Source organism: Scyliorhinus canicula, chromosome 21, assembly GCF_902713615.1.
Source record: "Scyliorhinus canicula chromosome 21, sScyCan1.1, whole genome shotgun sequence".
In the NCBI taxonomy this organism is placed as follows: Eukaryota; Metazoa; Chordata; class Chondrichthyes; order Carcharhiniformes; family Scyliorhinidae; genus Scyliorhinus; species Scyliorhinus canicula.
The window spans coordinates 44,260,457-44,284,354 of record NC_052166.1 but is presented as its reverse complement, the minus strand read 5'-3'; the positions used below and the strand labels follow the sequence as shown (position 1 = coordinate 44,284,354).

The following is a 23,898-nucleotide window of genomic DNA, read 5'->3' as shown; positions in this document are numbered from 1 at the left end:
ATTGCACACGTAAAGCATTTTCTGACCCATTAGGAGATGTACCTAATCCTGCATATGATATTTTAAAAAACGAGCTGCATCAGAAGTCTGACATAAGCCTGATGTTATGTACGCAACAATACAACCAGGACTTCTGAGTGCTTCAGTACTTGAGAAAGCTTTAATGCTGCTAAGGGTAAGATTAGTTGCTATCAGCTAACTGTCATTCACTGCTGAGAATCACTTGCACATCTCGCTTCTGATTTTGTCATTTGTGACTATAAAACCACACTCACCAGTATGATACATGCATGACAATAGAAAATTGTGGTGAGTGACAAGGCTTTAATTCAGTTGAACAATTGCAATCATATCAAACTAAGAGGATTAATTTTGAATGGAACGTAATTGCTAGCAGGTTCAAGAGATGACTCAAATCATAACCTTCTATTCAAGGGCGAATATGTTTTCAGATTGTGGCATTGCCTGTAGTTTTGTTTGGTTACCTTGGAGGACCAAGGAAGAAAACTGAAGTTCAAACCTTTTTTGGATCAAGGAAAAGAAACGGAGTTTGAAACCTTTTCATTTCCTTCAAGATATCACTTAAGTGACCTTCCGTAAGGTGACAGTACATTTTTGTGGAAGCTACTGGCACAGAAGACCAATCAACTTAAAGTAAAGTAATCTTTATTGTCACAAGTAGACTTAAATTAGCACTGCAATGAAGTTACTGTAAAAAAAAAAACCCTAGTCGCCACATTCCGGCGCCTATTTGGGTATACAGAGGGACAATTCAGAATGTCCAAATTACCTAACAGCACGTCTTTTGGGACTTGTGGGAGTAAACCGGAGCACCTGGAGGAAACCCAGGCAGACACAGGGAGACACAGACAATGGCCCAAGCTGGGAATTGACGGGCCCTGGAATTGTGAAGCAACAGTGCGACCATGCTGCCCACTTTATCTCATTCTGTGTTATTTTCTGTTCTTTTATTCCCCATCAGTTATGCATTAACAAATAAAAGACAGTCCATATTATGTTAAAAATCTTGCAACTAGTGTGTGCTTCCTGTTCTCACACATTTTCAAAGTTGTTTGCCACAGATTTGTCATCGTTATGTGTACTTAATCGTAATTTGCACTTCTCAGTTCTTCCCCAAATAGCAATGCTATTCTCTCAGATGGTACTCTATCTGCTTTTCTAGGAAAGTTTGCAATTTTCCTAGCAAGAAAAGTTATTTTTTGTTCAAGCATTTTGATTTAAAATGCCTGGATCAGCTTTAATTTAATTTAACGCTTATTTAAGTTTAATCTCCAATGACTCCCTCCCGGACTGATCTGTTCCCTGCAAGAACACTATTCCTGATGACCTATACTGCTCTTGCTCATGTATTTGCTTTGTTTAGCCCTTTGTTCCGCATTGTAACCAATCACTGTTTGTCGATGTACCATTTGTTCAATGTTCTCTGTTGATTATTCTTTTTGTCTACTCTGTACGTACTGTGTACGTTCCCTCGGCTGCAGAAAAATACTTTTCACTATACTTCATTGCCCATGTGTCAACAAATTTTCTGCCCTTAGACGGAACGTTGTGTCTGAGGGAGTTGGAGTTTCGTTTACATTTCTGTCATTTCCTACACCCTTTTCATGATAAATTAGGTAGAAACAATTTCTGCAGACACAAAAGATGATAACTTACTTCATTTAACCCATTTGTCCACTGAAACTACAACATTTCTACATATATGCATTGTAACTGAAATCTCCCACCTGCAGTGTAGGGCAGAAAATATTTGTTTTAGAAATATAATGTTAAATACTTAGATCCATTAGAACTAATAATGGGGGATAAGCTTTATTCATGAGATTTGGGATGAGTGTTGCTGGCAAAGTCAGCATTTGTTGCCCCTCTCTAGTTGCCCTTGAATTGAGTGGCTTATTAGGCAATTTTGGAAGACAGTTATTATTCAACCATATTGGCCAGACTGGGTACGGTTGGCAGATTTCCTTCCCTGACAGGCATCGGTGAACTAGATTGATTTTTACGACAATCAATAATAACTGCCATGGTCATGATCAATAGCTTTCAATTCCAGATTTTATTCATTGAATTTAAATTCTAACAGCTGCCGTGGTAAGATTTGCACCCATGTCACCAGAGCATTAGCCTTGGCCTCTGGGTTACTTGTCTACTATATTACCATTCCACCACCATCTCCTCCAGTAGTAAACCAATGATACCTGTATATACTCTGAATTCTGATCTTTTGTAACCTAAAGATATCCATTTGTAATGTGTTTGTGAAGCTTTATGATATCAAAACTATTCACGTATATTTCTATGTGCAATGCAAGAATCGTGATATATGTATATTTTTAAATTTTTCCATTAAAGAAAATCCAATTAAAGGGCAATTTAGCATGGCCAATTCACCTACCCTGAACATCTTTGGGTTGTGTGGATGAGACCAATGCAGAAACGGGGAGAATGTGCAAACTAGACAAGCATATTGGCCGAGGGCTGGGATTGAACCCGGGTCCTTGGCACCGTGAGGCAGCAGTGCTAACCATTGTGCCACCGTGTCGCCACTCTATATTCAAATATAAAGGAAAGCAGAACTCAGGATAAAATAGAGTCGTGTTGCAGTTAGTTCTGGAAATTCTTCAACAAGCCCACCATACATTGCAATGCCAAAGGGGAGGTCTTACTTCACTTTTGACTAAATGGGGGAAGCATCGTGAGCGAGAAAAAAAAAACAGGACTACTTTTCCAGTCACAACTTGGATGAGCCATTTCCAGGCACGTTGAAATGCCAGTTTCTTTGCAGAAAAAACTCTGGCTGATCTTTTTTACTTTCAAAGTCTAGTTTCGTGAATGTTTTATGAACAAAGTTTCAGAATGTTTTCATCTTTGACGCATGCCGCACTGGGGATTAAGAAGAAGATGTTAAAATTGAAGGATAAGATTGAAGATATATTTTCAATCGAGGCCCAGCATGAATTCTCTAATAGTATATATACTGAAGTAGTTTTTTGATAGAGTACTATTTTACTGTATGAAAATATTTATATAATTCATGCTTTATTCTTTTGATGGCTTAACACATTCAACCTGTTGATTTATGTGGATTGTTCCCATTGTGAGTAGTTCTGTTGCTTTCACTGCTTTGAGTTGTTTCTTAAAATATTCATTTCTAAGCTGTTCTCTTGTTCTTTTTGAAAATCTATCTGTGGTGTACTTTGAGGGGGAAAAAACATAGCTTTTTATATGGGGAAGGTTTCCTTTAAAGTAGCAACAAAAACTGGATATGTGTACATTTACCTCTGGAAGATTTTGTGATCGGCTGTGACATCATTATACTTCAACAGTTTACTGGTTTTAACAAAAAAATAAGACCACAAAAGAGGCTCGCCACCATCCAGGACAATGCAGCTTGCATGATTGGCACTCCTTCCACCAACTTCAAAATTAACTCTTTTCACCACCAATGCACAGCAGCAGTAGCTCTGTTGGCTGAACAGCTGGTGTGTGATGCAGAGCAAAGCCAACAGCACAGGTTCAATTCCTGTACCGGCTGACGATATTCATGAAGGACCACCTTCTCAAACTTGCTCCTGGTCTGAGGTGGGACGGCACAGTGGTTAGCCGGGTTCAATTCTGCCCTCGGGTGACTGTGTAGAGTCTTTCTCCCGTTTCTGCGTGGGTTTCCTCTGGGTGCACTGGTCCCCTCCCACAGTTCATTAATGTGCAGGTTAGGTGGATTGGCATGCTAAATTTCCCCCTCGTGTCCAAAAGGTTAGGTAGGGTTTACTGGGTTATGGGGGTAGGGTGGAGGCGTGGGCTTAAGTAAGGGGACCAGCCTCTTTCCAAGTGCTATGTTAGACTCGATGTGGCGAATGGCCTCCTTCTGTACTGTAGGGATCCTATGATTCTATGACCCTTGGGTTAAATCACCACCAGTCAGCTCTCCCCATAAAGGAGAAAGCATCTGGAACAATGGCGACTTTACTTTTACTTTAGGGTAGCAGCAGTGTGTATCATTTACAATAATGTTTTTCAAACTTTTTTTCCTGGGACCCACTTTTGCCAACTGGCCGACCTTCGGGACCCATGCCAGCCGACCTTCACTATCCACACCAGCTGGCCTTCGCGACTCACGCCACATTGGCTTACCTTTTAAAGTGAAAGGAGAGCCTGTTTGGTTCTCACAATCTCACTTGAAACAGGTTCAAAGGAGGGGAGGGCAATACGCATATCAGGTGCAGACTTCAGTGAGTTCCTTTATGCCATCTTCATCTTTATGAAAACGATGCATATGTAGGTGAAGGGAAATAGCAACAAAATGCATATTTTACTCAGCAGTGGAAACTCCTGGGTGATGCTACACTAGAATGCTGATAGCCTGATGGGCTTTTTGTGCGCTTTTAATGTGATATTACAGGTCAGCTACACAGCGTAGTCTTTTAGTTTGGAGTTAGCTCTAAGATAATAACTGACTCTGGAGTCTTTACCTCAAAAAGGGATTTTTCACCCACCACTTCTCTTTCAAAATCTAAAACTTCTCTCGTGCCAGTATTTCCCTACAAATAACACACACGGGCTTTGCATTCTTATTTGCATTGGCACAGTTGACAAAACCATACCTCAAGAAATCATCTTTATACTGCTTTGTTTCCGAGTTAAGCTTCTTCTTTGTAGGCTGGTAACCAGAGGCCCTGGAGCTCTGCATAGAGCTAACTGCTGTGCCCTGCCCTAGACCTTCCTGAGAAGCTCTCTAAATTCTGTTGCGAGGTCCTATCCTATAAATAAACTGCCTATTAAGTCTCTGGCTGTCTCTTACTTTTAATAAAACCAATCATCTTCACAGTTCATTTGCCTTGCTTGCTAGCAGCTGTAAAATGGAGGCAACACTGCTTCGTTATGTGGCACGAAAAGCATGTACAAGGCGCTTGATGTCAAGCTTGTGTGCAGGATGCGTGACCTGATTTCTGCTGCTGCTGCTGGTCGGAAGACTTCACCCAGCCTCATTTATTTTCATTTAAAAGGTGGCAACGGCTACCATTCCCAATGTAGAAGCCGGTAGCCGCCATTGGGGGCTACTCCCACGATTGGAACCACTGCAGGAATGGTGCAACTGTTAAATCCGCAACCCTCCCGACCCTTGCCTGCAACCAACATTTTGAAAAACCCTGATTTACAAGATGCACTGTAGCAACTTGTCAAGCCGCCTCCACAACATCTTCCAGCTCAAGGCCTTTATCATCTTGAAGGACAAGGGCACCAGATGCATGGCAGCACCATCTCTTACAAGTTCTCCCAAGTCACACACTATCCTGACCTGGACATATATCACCACTGTTGCTGGATCAAGATCCTAGGATTCTCTCACAGCATTGTGGTTGTATCCACACCTCATGAACTGCAGTGATTCAAGAAAACGGCTCAGCATTCTCAATTGCAGTTAGGGATGTACGTAAAATAGTGACCTCGCCAGCGACGCAAACATCCCATGAAAGAATAAATTTTTTAAAAAACACTGATTCCCAGTGTGACTTCTGATAAAATTGATCAATGGAAATGTGCTGTAAATATGGCATTTTGTAGTCTTTGACTTGGAAGAAAAATTCAATCTTGATGTTAGTGCAAAATGAAGAATAGCAAATTGGCAGTCTCTTTTACACTGCCAATTTTCTTCCTCAGTAACTTAAATAAAATATTTTAACGAAATAGGCAGTGTACAATACGATGTTGAATTTATATCCCCCGTTTCACACTCCTGCGGAAGTAAAATTTTACCTTATGGGATACTTGTGTGACGTGTGGACTCCTGAAGTACCACCATGATCTTAATAGAAGTGCTGCAGTGTATGGCCTGACCAGGATAGTTGTAGTTCTTAAAAATCTGTATCTATTTTAAGAGATAAAAGATGAGCATTCATGTTTCATTTAGCTACAGACAACCTTCTAAAAATGGATCTAAAATGCACATTTTAAAAATAGTTTCTGTAAGAATACTAATCTAACTGACATGGAACTTCATGATTTGCCAATGAATCTGTTTATGAACGCAGTGAATGATTAACATGGGTTAATTTTTTCTGTTTTTTAGTGCTCCAATGCCCTACCTCATAGGAGTGCATTCAAGTTTAATGGAGGTAAGTGTATTTTGTTTTATCATTGCAAATGGAATACATTTCTTGTACGTCTTTACAGGCTTATGAATTATTTTTAATAATTTTAGTAAAATACAATACTAAAACTGCAACTCATGTAAGGTATAAGATTTCTTAATATTTTTCTTAAATTTTAGATTTCAGAACAGGTATTTAAAAGGAGTTATTAAAACTGTGATCACATACTTCAATCTTCTGAATTGATGCATGGAAAACAGGATTAAAAATATGAGCTCTCAGTGGCCTTATCAAATCAATAGGCAGTTGATCATTTTTCATTTTTAGCGTATTATTTAAAGTTGGCATGATAAACACAGTGTTTATTGTAGTGAATGTATTACACACTCTTTCTGCTGGCATTCAGAAGCATGATTATTGTCTACATTTTTCCAGCGTTTTATTTTACTTGAAGAAAATGTTTGGGCTTAAACGCTGAAGTGCAGAGCAACCTTCAAGAGTTGTTTTGCTGTAGGCCTTTTAAGAACATAAAAGACTAGTGAACGGTGCTTTGCAAAATCTTAATACATGCACATGGATTTGATTAAAATTGCAGTTCAAAACCATATTGAGTGCATACTTTAATAAGATTGCGTGCCTTTTACAGCTTTCTTGAAATATATTTTCATAGATCTGAAATCATGGTCCTGAGTTTAACTCTTGAGTTATTGTCTCAACCCTGGGCTTTTTAGCTGCAGGTTATGCTTTCCTTCATTTTTTCCCCTGGTTTATTATAATAATTTAAACAGCCATTTGCTGCTAAGTAAAAACATTGGTCTGGTACCTTTTTAAGAATTCTTTATTTTATAATTAAGCTAATCTGTTAATAGTTCCATCTAAATGATTTTTACTCCAAATTGGTGTTTTAATTTTTCTGCAGTAACATTTAAAAACTGGAAAAATAAATGGCAATTTAAAAAGAAGTATTTTTAGTTGTCCTTTTTGGTGTTCCCATGGCAAGGCTGACAGGCAGGCAGTGAGAAGGCAAACTCTAACTCTCAGCCCTTCCGGTTAAACTATGGGCGCAGACATGGGAATGCAGGCTAAAGTGGCTAGAGCTCCACAAGTTCCTGTATGGAAGCAACAACAATCTTTGCTTCCACTTGAGACTTTGCTAAAATGGTACAGCCATGATTGTAAGTGCAAATGTGGAGTCTCAGGGATTTTCACAGCAGCTACATTGCAGTGTTAATGCAAGCCTACTTGTGACACCGATAAAGATTATTATTATTAAATACACACTGGGTCACTTAAACAAGAAGATTTAATCACTGCACAGACATTGCTGCATTAATTTCAAAAGCACTATATATCTCCCTTAAGAAAGTATGTTCCTTTCTTAAGAATCAAAACCAACGGGAGGGTACTTTCTGTGCCAAGTACCCCTATAAATCTGTACAGTTTAAATAAATATAGAGCAATGTATCTGCTTCCAGTACTAGATATTAAACCTATATATACCCCTTCAGATGGCACAATGTTTGCACACATGTAGAAATGGAAACTGTTACTTTGGATTAACTGAAGGTGGCCGGAGGCCAGAATTAGTAATTGCACCATTTTGGCCCTACTCTGTACTTCCCCAGCATTAGCTTTTCCACTGTGCTATCTAGCTTCCATACCAGCAAATAGAAACATGCCAGTTTGCTTATGTGCCAATTCATAACTTAATTTGCCATTGTCAGTAACCCATATCTTGTGGTCATTGTTAGTTTTCTCAGTTCCTTCCTTGAGAGGCTTCATTCATCCTGGGGCCTGGTTTCTGGCCATTCTAAACTAGGTAGTGTCGGCAGTCTGATTGACCATGGACTGTACTGTTATAAGCTCCAATCTGACCCATCCAGCATACACACCCAAGATCCCAGCACAAGTTCCTTCATAATCAGAAGTGGGGACCTTAAATTTTTATTAGATTGATTCTTATTAGATTATTTTGTGTAGTGAAGGTTAGGAATTGAATTGGGAATTTCTTGTCTGGAAGACTTTATGCTACCAATAGGGCTACCATGAAGGATTGATCAGGGAATGTCACGTTGTGAGAACATAAATCTATTAATTTAATAAATGAAGGTGAATGGGTCAGCATTGTGGTTGAACATCATTAATTTGACACACAATTAAGCTTTTTTGAGTCTAAATGTGCATGGACCATGAGAGATGATGCCTGTACAAGATATTTAGCCTCTACGTCTTAAACATGAATGCTGTCACAAGACCCGCGCGTTGTTCTCATGATTGCAGGACAGATTCTAGCAGTATCGAAGAAAATATTTGACTCGAGTGTTAGGATCCCAGTTGATGCTAGATGAGTTAAATGTCTAATTAACTCCGAACACTTTATTTACTCTTCCTTAAATCCTTCTGAACAATACAATAGTCTCTGTTTTCTTAACCTCAGGTATCGTAAACGTTCTTTCTGTCCCAATTCCCTAGTGATCTGGATTGTATCTTGTTCCTTAGGAAACTTGCATCTTTGTAACACCCTTCTCCTGTACAACTTTTCTTGGCAGAGTTGAGAGATGTCCACTTTCCAGTGTCCTTTCTCAAACTGCCCACAAGTTTAGCGAATACTAAAATGTAAATGCTTCTCTACCTTACAGGCCCCATTTGCTAAGCAACACACACTCTCAAGCTTTTTAATTATTCGTCATGCTGTAGCCCTCTCTAAGCACAATAGAAATACCTTTTGTTCAGCATGAATCTAATCATACGTTTTACCCTTCCCGGTACAGAAACATGAAATTAAACACACTTAAAACTATATGTTGTTTCTGATATTTACCAATACAAATATAAATCTCTTAAAACTACCTTTGTTTTCCTAACACAAGCAGTGACAGCCCCTCTCATCTGCCATTCACTATGTTTAATTTTCTAATGAGAGAAACAGATTGTGAGCGTGAATGCAGCAAGCATTAACATTTTGCAGTCAATTGCAATAATGGCCATGATTCTTCAAGCTAAGATGAAATTTCTATGATCCACAAAGCAAACCAGACATAAAGGTTAACTGCTTGTTGATTCAAGTATAAGATACAAACACCTGGATTTTATCAATAGAGGAAATTGCATTGACATTGTTTGAAATCCTTTTGAACATATTGGGCAAGAGTTTGGATGGATGATCAACTTGACTTTTCTAGGTTCAACTAAGCTTTTCTGATTGGTGCACAAAATATTTTCCTGGTATATTACGTCGAATCAAAGAATCATGGAATTTACAGTGCAGAAGGAGGCCATTTGGCCCATCGTGTCTAAACCAGCCCTTGGAAAAAGCACCCCACCTAAGCCCAAGCCTCCTATCCTCGTAACCTACCTAACCTTTTGGACACTAAGGGACAATTTAGCATGGCCATCCACCTAACCTGCACATCTTGGGACTGTGGGAGGAAGCCAGAGCACCCGGAGGTAGCCCGCGCACATACAGGGAGAGCGTGCAAACTCAGACAGTCACCCAAGACCGGAATTGAATCTGGGTCCCTGGATCTGTGAGGCAGTAGTGCTAACCACTGTGCCACCGGGCTGCCCTTTGATTCATTAGTCCCTCCAATCTTGGAATCCTGGTCAATTGTGCAACCATGTTTGGAGCCGATGGCTCATCAGCGCAGCTTGTACTAATCTCATTTTATTGGAGGAAGGATTTTCAGGGCCATCAGAGTCCCCTAATAATGCTTCAAAACATGTTCCTAACCCTAAATATATATGACACCCCAGATAAAATGCAACTAATATTTTATTCTTAACAAGTGCCTCCCTCCAGTTAATCATCTTCCAGCAGCTGGGCTATTTTGTGCACCTCAATTATGTTTTTTTAAAATTAGACATGAGTGAGACGCCTTGAAGATAAATTTTAATGATGGGCTGATAAATGTCTTTCTGCAGTAAGGGTTTGCCTAATACAAATTAGTCTGTGAAGTTTCAATATCTATTTTTATGTAATGTAATGTTTTGAGTTTAGTTTACAGGTGTGATCCAACAGCTGTGCTGCGCCAGAAAGGCAGATCGCCGCAGCACAGTGTGGCTGATCAAAGCCCCTTGGCTTGGATCTCTGCCCCCTGATTATTGACTCCTCTACTAAGGGGAAAAGTTGTTTCCTATCTACCCTATCTATATCCCTCATAATTTTGTACATCTTGATCAGATTCCCCTCCGCCTTCTCTGCTCCAAGGAAAATAACCCCAGACTCAGCAGCTGGTCTTCCTAGCAGAAACGCGCCAGCCCCGGCAATATCCATGGTGAAATTCCTCTGCACCCTCTTTAGTGCAGTCACATCCTTCCACAGATTGACTTCCTACTTCCTACAGCATGGGTCTGATGCAAACAAGTCAGGCGACCCTGACCTATACAAGAAATCCAGGCACAACCTCCGCAAAGCCATCCGGGATGCCAAGAGACAACATCAGACCAAGCCAGAGTCACAGACTAGCCTTACAGACTCTCGTCGGTTGTAGCTAGCAAGGCCTAAGCAACATAACGGGTTACAAAGCAAAGCTGAGCAGTATCTCTGGCAACAGCACACCCCTCCCCAATGAACTCGATGCATTCTATGCTCGGATCGAGCAGGAAACCATCAATCTGCTGTCGAGTGCCCCAGCAACCCCAGGCACGCCCATACCCACCGTCACATCTTCCAAAGTCAGATCAGCCTTCCTAAAAGTGACCCCTTGGAAGGAAACGGGTCTGAACGGTGTCCCTGGTCATGCCCGCGGAGCCTGCGCGGACCAGTTGTCAGATGTATTCGTGGACATCTTCAATCTGTCCCTACTCTGCTCCAAGGTCCCCACCTGTTTCAAGAAGACCACTTCATACTGGTGCCAAAGAATAACCGGGCAACGTGCCTCAATGACTACAGTCCGGTGGCCCTGACATCAATTGTAATGAAGTGCTTCGAGAGGTTGGTCATGAAGCAGTTCAACTCCATACACCCAGGATATCTAGATCCACTGCAATTGGCATATGGCCGCAACCGGCCCACAGCAGGCGCCATCTCCCTGGCCCTATACTCATCCCTGGAGAATCTCGACAACAAGGCCTCCTACATCAGACTCTTATTTATTGACTACAGCTCCACCTTCAACACCATAATCCCAGCCAAGCTAATATCAAAGCCCCATACCTAGGACTTAGCTCCTCACTCTGCAACTGGATCCTCGACTTCCTGACCCATAGATCACAATCAGTAAGAATAAACAACAACACCTCCTCTACGATAGTCCTCAATACTGGGGCCCCGCAAGTCTGTGTACTTCGCCTCTTCTATACTCCCTATACACATACGACTGCATGGCAAAATTTAGTTCCAACTCCATCTACACGTTCGCTGATGGCATGACCATAGTGCAACTGATCACAAACAATGACGAGTCAATACAGGAGGAAGATAGAGAACCTAGTGGAGCGACAACACGCTCTCCCTCAATGTCAGCAAAACTAAAGAGCTGCATTGACTTCAGGAAGCAAAGTACAGTTCACACTCCTGTCTGCATCGATAGGACCGACGAGGAGATGGTTGACAGCTTCAAATTCCTAGGTGTGCACACCACCAAAACCCTGTCCTGGTCCACCCACATCAGCGCTACCACCAAGAAAGCACAACAGCGCCTATATTTCTCAGGAAACGTAAGGAAATTCAGCATGCCCACACTTACTCTACCAATTTTTACAGGTGCACCATAAAGCATTCTATCTGGTTGCATCACAGGCTGGTATGGCAACTGCTTGGCCCAAGACCATAAGAAACTTCAGCGAGTTCTGAACCCAGTCCAGTCCATTTCACAAACCCGCCTCCCATCCATTGACTCCATCTACACCTCCTGCTGCCTGGGGAAAGCGGGCAGCATAATCAAAGACCGTTCCCACCTGGCTTACTCACTTCCAACTCCTTCATTGGGCAGGAGATACAAAAGTCTGAGAACACGCACAAACAGATTTAAAAGTTGCCTCTGCCCCGCTGTTACCAGACTCTTGTAGACTGACCTGATTAATACTACACTCCTGTATGCTTCACGTTATGCCGCTGTCTAGGTATTTACATTGTGTACCTTCTGTTGCCCTATCATGTATTTTCTTTACATGTGCTAAATGATCTGTTCGAGCTGCATGCAGAAAAATACTTTTCACTGTATGTCGGTACACGTGACAATAAACAAATCCAAATCCTAAAGTGTGGCCATCGGAAGTGCACACACTGCTCTAGCTGTGGCCTAGCGAATGCTTTATACTGCTCCCATCAGAACCTCTCTGCTCTTATATCCTGTGCCTCGTCTAATAAAGGCAAGTATCCCATACATCTTCTTAACCACCTCATCTAACTGTCCTGCTGCCTTCAGGGATATTTGGACATGCGCCGCAAGGTCAATCTGGTCTTCTGTACCTCCTGGCATCCTTGCACCCATTGTATATTCTCTTGCCTTGTTAGTCGTCCCAAAATGCATCACCTCACACTTTTCAGGGTTAAATTCCATTTGCCGCTATTCTGCCCATCTGACCAGCACAAATACATCAACTTGTAATCTAGGAGGCTTTCCTCTTCGCTACCTGCCACACCACTAATTTTCATGTCGTCCGCAAACTTACTGATCATGGGCGGGATTCTCCCCTACCCGGCGTAACGGAGGGTCCCGGCGTAGGGGAGTGGCGCCAACCACTCGAGTCGGGCCACCCCAAAGGTGGGGAATTCTCCCCACCTTTGGGGGCCAGCCCTGCGCCGGAGCGGTTGGCACCAGAAGACTGGCGCAAAAAACCGGCGCCCCCGGCAGCAGGGCTGGCCGAAAGGCTTTCGCCGGTCGGCGCATGCACCGGCAGTGACGTCAGCGGCCAGGCGCATGCGTGATGTGGGGTTCTCTTCCGCTTCCGCCATGGCGAAAGCCGTGGCGGCCGCGGAGGAGAAATAGTGCACCCAGGGCACTGGCCCGGAGTCTGAGCAGGGGCCAGGCCACCGTGGGGGCACCCCCCGGGGTTCGATCGCCCCCGGGGCCCGCTCGCGCCGCTGATCCCGCCGTTCCAGAGGTGGTTCAAACCTCGGCGGCGGGAGAGGCCTCCCAGCGGCGGGACTTCGGCCCATACGGGCCGGAGAATCACCACAGGGGCCTCTCCAATCGGAGTGGCGAGATTCCCGCCACCGCCACTTTCCGGGTGGCGGAGAATCTCTGCCACGGCAGGGGCGGGATTTTCGGCGGTCGGAGAATTTTGCCCCATGTCTCCTACTTTCATTTCTAGATCATTAATATACGCTACAAACAGCAAGGGACCCAGAACTGATCCCTGTGGTACACCATTGGTCCCAGGCTTCCAGTGTCAACATTTCTTAAGCTTTTGAATATGTATTATTAGACTAGTCAACTGATTATTTAATGGCTTGTTGGATTTTTTACAATCTGGAAAATGCAAGGGAAAAGCTTCTTTGGCATTAAATTCCAATAGTTTAATGAAAACTTGTGAAGATTCAGGTTCAACAGAATGAGGTCTATTCACAAATGGGTTCTTACCTAATGCCATGTTAACTTTTATTAAGGCATTAGGTTTATATGTGATGTTTGGCTTAATCGGTTTTCTGGTAATTTCCTATAAATTTGTTTGAACTTGAGAGGATTTCACGATTCAAACATTACAGGAATAGAAGCTAGTGATCAACTGTTTCAATTATCACCTGATTTGTATTTCTATCCATTTTCTTAATCAAGAGCAACATCAAAGCCTAAAGAGGCCATCAGCTCTTAGAGAAATCTTAAGTAAAATTTCAGTAGGTTAACTTAATTAATGCTAACTGAAGAACAGAGTTTACGACAGTTAAATCTACACTTCCAGTAATATACGTACCGGGCATTTATGTTGATATAACACCCTGTTGACTTATGAATACTTGACCAATTTGCGTACAAGCTATATTTGGGAATAAGTAGTCAAAATGGCAAATTTAGAGATTATGCAGATTCCAATACTTCATTTATTTTCTTCTAAAGATTACCTCTGTTTACCTAATTTGTTCAACCTACATCTGATCACGTTTAGAAAAAAGTATTATAATTGCTGTTGCACCTCTGTCTTTTTGGACTTTCATAATAAAGCCAGTAGTCAGTGTAATGAAGTGGATAAACATACTACCACTGAAACGTTTGAGCAACATCAGCCATTTGGGTACTTGGTTCGTAGTTTCAATATCCTATGATTTGTAGCTGGACTCAAAATGTATCGAGTACTGGTGCCCGACTATACTGAATACATAAAATCAGCTATCAATTTCTTGAAATATCAGGCAATTATATAAAGTAGAATTTGCTGTATTCATAAAATAGGATAATATCCATTTTGTCAGTGAAAATAATTTCCAAATTGGTAAATATGATGGCTTAATATTCAGTAAGTATATCTGTTATGAAAATTTCTAAAATGATCTTGACACATTGATGCATCAATTGGACTGATATGATGGGGTCTCTAAATTTTGATTTCACTGTTTGAAATTAAAACCAAGACTTCCGGTGGCGGCGATGTCCGAGTGAGCCGCACATTCGGTGGGCTCTCACTCCGGCGGGCCTGAACAGCTGTTTCCCCGCGATAGCGGGACCACGGAGGCGGCAGAAAGGCTGCCGGGAATAGAAGAGGAGAGCGGGCTGCAGAAGATGAGAGTGTGGGAGGCCAGCAGGTGAGGAGGAAGGAGAGAGAGACGGAGGAAAGGAGGAAGCTGACCTGCAGGGTAAGATGGCGGACCCACGGACCTTCCTTCCTCCAGGACAAGGAAAAAAGAAAAAGTTTGGAGTTGCTGAGGAGGGACAGCTTGGACCCACTTCAGATGCCCAGGAGGTAAAATTGAAGGAGCTGGGCGAAGGAAAGCGGCAGCGGAGGTGCTGAGGAGCGGGCTGCGGCATATGGAACAGCGGGATTCCAGAAGGCAGAAGAAGAAGGAGAAAAAGGGACAGAGACAAGGACCGGAAGAAAATTACCTGGGACCTAAGATGGCGGACACACGGAACCCGGACTCAGCAATCCAGCTGGCGCTGGATAACATGCTCCAGGTAATGAAGTCCAGTTTTGAAGCGGGACAGCTTGGACCCAATCCAGAAAGCGGTGGATCAGCTGAACCAGAGGCTGGGCGCCCAGGATGTTAAAGTTAAGGAGCTGGGAGAAGCGGTGGAGGAGCAGGCGGATGCGCAAACGGTTGCAGCGCTAGAAGTGGACGGCCTGAAAGAGCGGCAGAGAATACTGCTGGACAGAGTGGAGGAGCTGGAGAATAGAGTCCGCAGGAACAATCTGAGGATGGTCGACCTCCCGGAGGGGGCGGAGGGAGCTGATGATGCAGCGTTTGTAGCAGACCTGCTGAAGCAGCTGATGGGGGCCGAAGCCTTTCCGCGACCGCTGGAGCTGGAGGGGGCACACAGGGTGCAGGCAAGGCAGGGGCGGCTGGGCGGACCCCCCCCCGCCCGATGGTGATTAGGTTCCACAGGTTCGTGGACAAGGAGCGGGTGCTGCAGTGGGCAAAGAGCGCCAGGAGCAGCACGTGGAATAACAGTGTGCTCCGCATCTATCAGGACCTAAGCCAGGAGGTGGCTCGGCGGCGAGCAGCCTTTAAGAATGTCAAGGAGGTGCTGTTCAAGAAGCACGTGAAGTTTGGTCTGCTGTTCCCAGCTCGGCTATGGGTCACGCACCAGGGTCAACACCACTACTTTTCCGAGCCCGAAGAAGTGATGGATTTTGTGAGGGACCTGGGGCTGGTCCCGAAAGGAGGCCCCAAGGACGCGAGTTAGGGTCCGAGGATTTCTGTGGGGAGGAACGCCGAATGTGCCTGGACTGCTGCTCAACGGTTTGCTGGGCCAATGGGGCCAAGCGGAACATTTGAGACTCTTTCCTTTGTTCATGGACATTTATGTGCTTTTTCTCTTTTTTCTATGTTTTTTCCCTTTTTGTTTTCTGTTTGGGCTTTTTGTGCAGCTCGCGGAAGACACTGGAGCCGGCTTGCCCCAGTGGGTGGGGAGGAGGGCGGGGAAACAAGGGGAATGGGACAGGAAGGCGCCGGAGTGTTGAGTCACCGGGCTAGCAGATTGGCTAGTCAAGGAAGTCAGATGGGGGGGAAAGCTACAGCCAGTAGATGGCAGGGGTGGGGGTATCGGGGGATGGGGTTAGGGGAGGGGGGGGGGTTGTTCTTCTGACGGGAGAGGGACTTGAAATAGGCACTGGAAAGGAGGTCGAGGGTGGAGGCAGCTATAGGGCGGGCCAGGAAGGGCGCGACGCACGGGTCAGGGGCCGGCCCGAGAAAGGCTATGGCTGACCGGCGGGGTGGGGGGGGTGGGATGTGCCCTCGGACCAGGCTGATCACCTGGAACGTCAAGGGACTGAATGGGCCGGTTAAGAGGGCGCGGGTGTTCGCGCACTTGCGGGCCCTGAGGGCGGACGTAATTATGTTGCAGGAGACACATCTGAAAGTGTCAGACCAGACCAGGCTAAGGAAGGGCTGGATTAGCCAGGTCTTCCACTCGGACTTGGACTCGAAGTCCAGAGGGGTGGCAATCATGATCAACAAGCGCGTGCAATTTGAGGCAGAGGGCATATCCGCAGACAGGGGGGGCAGATACCTGATTGGACGGGGCAGGCTGGAGGGGAGAAGAGTGGTGCTGGTGAATATATATGCCCCGAACTGGGATGACGTGGACTTCATTAAAAGAGTGCTGGGGAAGATCCCGGACTTGGATTCTCGCAGGCTAATAATGGGAGGGGACTTTAACATGGTCCTTGACCCGACTTTGGATCGGTCGTGTCCCAGAACGGGTAGACTCTCAGCAATGGCAAGGGAGCTGAAAGGGTTTATGGAGCAAATGGGGGCAGTGGACCCCTGGAGAGAGGGACAGCCAACAGGAAGGGGCTACTCGTTTTACTCGCACGTCCACAAAGTATATTCCAGGATAGATTTCTTTGTGCTAAGCAGGGACTGTAGGGGGGAGGTAAAGAACACGGAATACTCAGCAATTACCATTTCAGACCATGCCCCGCATTGGGTGGACCTGCAGTTCGGGGGAGCGAGTTATCAATGGAGGCTAGATGTGGGACTGCTGTCGGAGGAGGGGATCTGCGAGAGGCTTCGGAAATGTATAAAAAATTACCTGCAGGTGAATGACACTGGGGAGGTCTTAGCGGCGACCGTGTGGGAGGCGCTAAAGGCAGTAGTGCGGGGGGAGCTGATTTCAATTGGGGCCCATAGAGCCAAGGCAGACCGGGCAGAGATGGATAGATTGGTCAGGGAAATGGGCCGGATAGATGAAGAGCACGCGGAGTCCCCGGGGGAGGTTTTACTCAGGGAGAGGCAGAGGCTACAGGCGGAACTGGGGGCACTATCCACGAGCAGGGCCGTGGAACAGCTTAGGAAGGCGAGGGGAGTGGTGTACGAGTATGGGGAAAAGGCTAGCAGACTGTTAGCGCAGCAACTTAGGAGGAGGGAGGTGGCCAGGGAAATAGGTAGAGTGAGGGACGAGGGGGGGCACAAAGTGGAGGATCCGGTAGAATTGAATAGGGTATTCCGGGACTTCTATCGTAAGCTGTATACTTCGGAGCCGCCAGAAGAACCGGAGGGGATGAAAAGGTTTCTGGATGGGTTAACATTCCCAACAGTTGGGGGGGGGGGGGGGGCGAGTGGAAGAGCTGGGGGCCCCGATTAGAGTAGAGGAGGTATTGGGGGGCCTAAAGGCCATGCAGTCGGGGAAGTCCCCGGGGCCGGATGGATACCCAGTAGAGTTTTATAGGAAGTTCTCGGAGCTTCGAGTGGGCCCGGTCTTGGCGAGGGTTTTCAATGAGGCAAGGGACAGAGGGACCCTGCCGCCGACGATGTCACAAGCCACCATATCTCTGATATTAAAGCGGGGTAAAGACCCGGAGGCGTGCGGGTCCTACAGGCCAATCTCCCTGATTAATGTAGATGCCAAGCTCCTGGCAAAGGTACTGGCGGGTAGAATGGAGGACTGTGTACCGGAGGTGATTGGGGAGGATCAAACGGGGTTCGTGAAAGGTAGGCAGCTGGCGGCCAATCTGAGGAGATTGCTCAATGTGATAATGATGCCCCCGGCGGGTAGAGAGGTGGAGGTAGTGGTGGCTATGGACGCCGAGAAGGCCTTTGACCGGGTGGAGTGGGAATATCTATGGGAGGTGCTCGGACGGTTTGGGTTCGGGGAGGGATTGGTGGATTGGATCAAATTATTATATCAGGCCCCGAGGGCCAGCGTCAGGACCAACAGAGAAGTGTCGGAGTACTTTAGGTTGTACCGAGGGACCAGGCAGGGCTGCCCGCTCTCCCCGCTGCTGTTTGCGCTGGCCATAGAGCCGCTGGCGATTGCGCTGAGAGCCGCAGAGGGTTGGAAGGGAATGGTGAGTGGCGGGGTTGAACATAGGGTTTCTCTTTATGCAGACGACCTGCTCCTGTACGTGTCGGACCCAGTGGCCGGGATGGGAACTATACTGGGAATGCTGAGGGAGTTCGGCCAGTTCTCAGGATACAAATTAAATACGGTCAAGAGTGAAATGTTTGTGGTACAGGCAAGGGGCCAGGAGAACAGATTGAGAGGGCTACCGTTTAGGTTAGTTGAGGAAAATTTCCGGTATTTGGGAATCCAGGTGGCACGAGACTGGGGCAGGCTGCATAAGTTAAATTTGGCCAGGGTGGTGGAGCAAATGAAGGGAGAGTTTCGGAGATGGGATGCACTCCCGCTGTCGCTGGCAGGGAGGGTGCAGACTGTAAAGATGACAATCCTCCCTCGATTTTTGTTTATTTTTCAGTGCCTCCCGATCTTTATCCCACAGTCCTTCTTCAAAAGAGTTAACGGGCTGATCATGAGCTTTGTCTGGGCGGGAAAGTCTCCGCGGGTGAAGAAGGCAATGTTGGAGAGGAACCGCAGCGAGGGGGGGCTGGCGTTGCCGAGTCTGGTCAATTATTACTGGGCGGCCAACTTCGCTATGATAAGGAAGTGGATGGTGGGTACGGGGTCTATTTGGGAGCGGGTGGAGGCGGCTTCGTGCAGGGGCTCCAGTTTGGAAGCCCTGGTCACGGCTCCTCTACCGCTGCCGCCGGCCAAGTACACCACCAGCCCGGTAGTGGTGGCGACCCTGCGGATATGGGGCCAGTGGAGGAGGCATGTGGGGGAGATGGGGGCGTCTGTCTGGGCGCCAATCTGCGACAACCATCGGTTTGCCCCCGGCAGTATGGATGGGGGGTTCCGAGTATGGCGGCGAGCAGGGGCGGGAAGGGTGGGTGATATGTTCCTGGAAGGGAGCTTCGCGAGTTTGAGGAGCTTGGAGGAGAAATTTGGGTTGGTAAGGGGAAATGATTTTAGATACCTACAGCTGCGGGACTTTGTTCGTAGACAGGTCCCATCTTTCCCGCGCCTCCCGCCAATGGGGATCCTAGACAGAATAGTCTCTGGGAGGGGAGGGTAGAGTCTCGGGTATTTATAATGTGCTCATGAGGGAGGAAGGGTCCCAGACAGAGGAACTGAAACTTAAATGGGAGGAGGAGCTAGGCGAGGAAATGGAGGATGGGCTGTGGGCAGAGGCCCTGAGTAGGGTAAACTCGACCGCGACATGTGCTAGGCTCGGGCTGATCCAATTTAAGGTCGTTCACCGGGCCCATATGACGGTGGCTCGGATGAGCAAATTTTTCGGGATAGAGGACAAATGCGCTAGGTGCGTGGGAGGACCAGCGAACCACGTGCACATGTTTTGGGCATGCCCTGAGCTGAGGGGGTACTGGGAGGGATTTGCGGGGGTCATGTCCCAGGTGCTAAAAACAAGGGTGGTGATGAGTCCAGGGGTGGCAATTTTTGGGGTTTCAGAAGACCCGGGCGTCCAGGGGGAGAAAGCGGCCGATGTGCTGGCCTTTGCTTCCCTGATAGCCCGGCGACGAATATTATTGGCGTGGAGTGACTCAAAGCCCCCGAAGACTGAGTGGTGGCTTGCGGACATGTCAAGTTTCCTGGGGATGGAAAAAATTAAGTTCGCCTTGAGGGGATCTGTGCAGGGGTTCACCCGGAGGTGGCAACCATTTATTGACTTCTTTGCGGGAGAGTGAGCGTCAGCAGGGGGGTGGGGGGAGGGGGGGGGGGGTAGAGTAGAGTAGGAGGGAAAATATGGCGGGTAGTACGGGTGGGAGGGGAGCGGGCTTGTGCAATACGGTACGATGGAAGTATTGAAAGTACGTGGATGTTTGCACATTTTTGCCTTTTTTGCTTCCTTTCTGATGATGTCTGTAACTGTTTATAAAGCCAAAAACTACCTCAATAAAATTGTTTATTTTAAAAAAAAGAAATTAAAACCAAAAATATTTCTTGTTATAACAATGTAGTGTTTTGCAGCATAGAGATTGTGGCTCATTTTGTGGATAGGTGCTTCAAAGTATGTTTAATTTATAGTTATGTCGGAATATTGGGATTCTGTCAGTTCATTAGAATTTGTATGTACCATTACATATGTACTTGCACAATTTACAGAATGAAGCATGGCACCTAATACTTGTTGATTTGATAAAATTAATAAAACCTCCAGTTTCCTTTTATTTTCACAGGCCAATTTATCAACAGTTTTATTTTAAAGGAAGCTAGGATTGTCATCTTGCCAATTTGGCCAATAAAGTCCAATAAATCTTTACAATTGGAATGAATGCTTTCAAAACCATGACTGTGATGAATGAAAATAAATCTAACCTAAAATACAAATAAAGAGAAAGTAAAGTTGTAATAATATTAATCTTAGATACCTCCTGCACCAGTTCTATGAATACCGCTTTGGCTTGGTTTGGAAATCAGAACGTAAAGTGGAACTATTAACTTCATCAGAGGTTATAACATGAGTGATTTCAGATCAACTCTGCACTCTGCCAATCATGGAAAGTCATTTAGGAGAGAGTAAAGTGGGGAGCTTATTCTACATTATGCCAAAGTTGAAAAGGTGGTAATTTTGTGGCATTTTGCTGTGTTTGCCAATGTAACAATTTTTCCACTCAAAAGTAATCCATTGTTATTGAAGTATTTCACTGTTTATTTATTTTCTTTCCCTCCATTTCCTTCGACGTTATGACTTAATTTCTTAGAAATGTAAGAGTTTCCACTTTCACACCCTCAAGGTGAAAGTGCTTCACAGCCAGTTTTATTCACCTTTGTAATTGCAGCCAATTACCAGGCAGCATAATCCCATTCGGGGTGTTGTTCTTTGAGAGATGAATGTTGGCCAGGATACTCAGAGAGCACTTGTTTCTTCTGTAATGATGTGGGATCTGAGAGGGGAAATGAGGCCTTAGATTAACATCTGATCTGAAGGATGGTGCTTCCAACAGTGCATCATTCATTGTGTTGCAGACAACAGAGGTAGAGAAAAAGAGAAGAATGGGTAAATAATAATATTTGGAGGGAAAGGCATACATCTTGGACAGGGTTTGTGCTATTGGGAGAGATGACTGTACTCTTTCAAATGCCTTGTTAGCCTGGAAGATGGTTAACTGAGAATATGGCACAATCTCTCCCTTTCTAATTCAGCATTTCACAAACAAAGACTAGTTGCAGTAACTTTAGCCTGAGATAGATGAAGAGAATATATAGTTGACTTCCATCAAGCCAGCTAGCATAAACAGCCCCTGTACACAAAACAAGACGGCATCTCCATCAGTCTTCAGAGAACAAAGGAAAACTATTAGCAAAAGGAGGTCAACTATCTATCCTTTTCCAGAGTCCAGTAGGGCCTCCACTACAAGAATTGCGCTTAGGTGGATATCACATCCGACCAGAAGACAATAAGAATTTTAATTTGTACTGATACATTTCCTGTGCTTAACAGTGGAAAAATTGGAGGAGTGCAATCATGGTAATTGTTTAAACTTTCACCATCAAAGAATGTTGAGTGAATGCACTCAAACAGGAAGAAAGGGCTATTTTTACAGTTGCAAATGTAATATCGAGTTTCAAAAGAATTGATTTTATAATGCATCCTTTTAAAACATTTCTATTTTCCCATCTCTCTCATTGCAAGTAATCCCAGTTGCCCACTTTGTTTATAGCTAGCATTGTCTCTTGCGCATGCAATATATAATCTTTCATTGTTTCGAATTAATAGCCATGATGATACTTCTGGGTGTACTAAAGTCAGCAGGAAGTGTTCAATTTAAAAATACACAACATAAAATGCTCTTCATTGAATTTACCAAAGGGAAAACTTCTTGGTCATCCTTCAAGTTTGAATAGTTAGTCGCAGATCCTTGACAGCCAGTTTGTCACAGCTGTTTATGATAATATACCCCAAAATTACCTATTTAGGCTCAGCGCTGCTGAGGACGCTAGGTAACAGGAAAGTGGAAAAAGCGCAGAAGGGGTTAGCAGCCCACACGCTGTGCAAGGATCAAAGAGTTTAAAGGTCAAAGGACATGTCTCGCCAAACCATATCTTTCTGTTGAATAGCTACTTCAGATCGTAAATCTGACGAGTATTTCATTAAGTCGTTCTGCCTGCTGCTGGGGCATGAAATCATAAAATTTTATATCATCAGCTTTTCCTGCTTCTGGCAGCCAGATTGACATATTGGTGTCCGTTAAAAGGACAGGTTTATGTCTTGTAGGAAACAAAGTATATTCTCACCAAAATCCCTTAAATCATGTTAGAACCAAAGTACTGGTAAAGATTAAAGTACTAAAAACTGTGAATACTCAACATTAATGCAAAATTGTTTTATTATTTATTTGAGCTTATCGAAGCTGGAGGAGAAGCTGCCTGAGAGATGAGCATTTTGGGGTTTTGAAGTCTTATCTTATTTCAGGGATTTAGAGAATATTTTTGTATATTTTTAATTGTCTGAAATTGCATTCAGACACCCTGAGAAAATGATAGCAAGTGGCAATCTGGTTAAGTCATATCTTGAAGGAGGGTTAAAAAAGACATATCATCAAGACAAATAGTACTAACTGCTTTCTATTTAATAGGCTGGTGAATAAGGCCCCCTGTAGTTTGTTCAAAAAGTTAATGCATTTTAACTGTTGGTGTCATTTAGAAAATTCAAAGCACTATTTGCACCGAGAAAACAGCTCTTACTGATTAAGTCTGTAATTCTTGGTAAGCTACATTTATAGATGTAATAAACAATGTGTTCGCCAGTTGCTAAAATAGATTTTTAGACCTCTTGATTACATGGAGTGTGTAATTCATAACACCAATAATGCATAGGTAGGTTTCCATCAGTGTGGGGACTTTAAATAAACTATAACATGCAGCTAATGCAAACTTGACCAAGTGATGGAAGCATGGCTTTATTTAATTATTTTCCAAGAAACTCTTATGGGTTGATTCTGATAGCCAGGCATAAAAATGCCAGGTAAATAAGTAAACAAGGCGGCGTGGTAGCACAGTGGTTAACTCTGTTGCTCCACTGTGCCAGGATCCGAGGTTCGATTCCTGGCTTGGGTCACTGTCTGTGCGGAGTCTGCACGTTCTCCCTGTGTCTGCGTGGGTTCCGGTTTCCTCCCATAAGTCCCGAAAGACATGCTGTTAGGTTATTTGGACATTCTGAAGTCTTCTTCTGTGTACCTGAACGGACGCTGGACGAGGCTTTTCACAGTAACTTAATTGCAGTGTTAATGCAAGCCTACTTGTGACAATAAAGATGATTCTTATTATTAGCATATATTTTAAGGCTTAATTACCTAGATTGTGTTTTCTGATACTCCAAGAACTGTTGACATTAAATTATTAAAGATTTAAGGTCTGTTGTTTGTGACAAACTTTCAAGTAAATGCACT

At 44.6% G+C, this 23,898-nt stretch overlaps 1 protein-coding gene across 8 annotated transcripts in view; it reads left to right on the top strand.

Annotated features, from left to right (window-relative positions):
* LOC119955553 (DENN domain-containing protein 1A-like) overlaps nucleotides 1-23,898 on the top strand; it is a 641,178-nt gene that overhangs the window by 402,158 nt on the left and 215,122 nt on the right. For all 8 annotated transcript variants that reach the window (XM_038781844.1, XM_038781841.1, XM_038781843.1 and 5 more), the window contains exon 11: nucleotides 6,089-6,134. In XM_038781844.1, coding sequence (XP_038637772.1) covers nucleotides 6,089-6,134 — 46 coding nt within the window. The remainder of the gene's footprint in view (nucleotides 1-6,088; nucleotides 6,135-23,898) is intronic.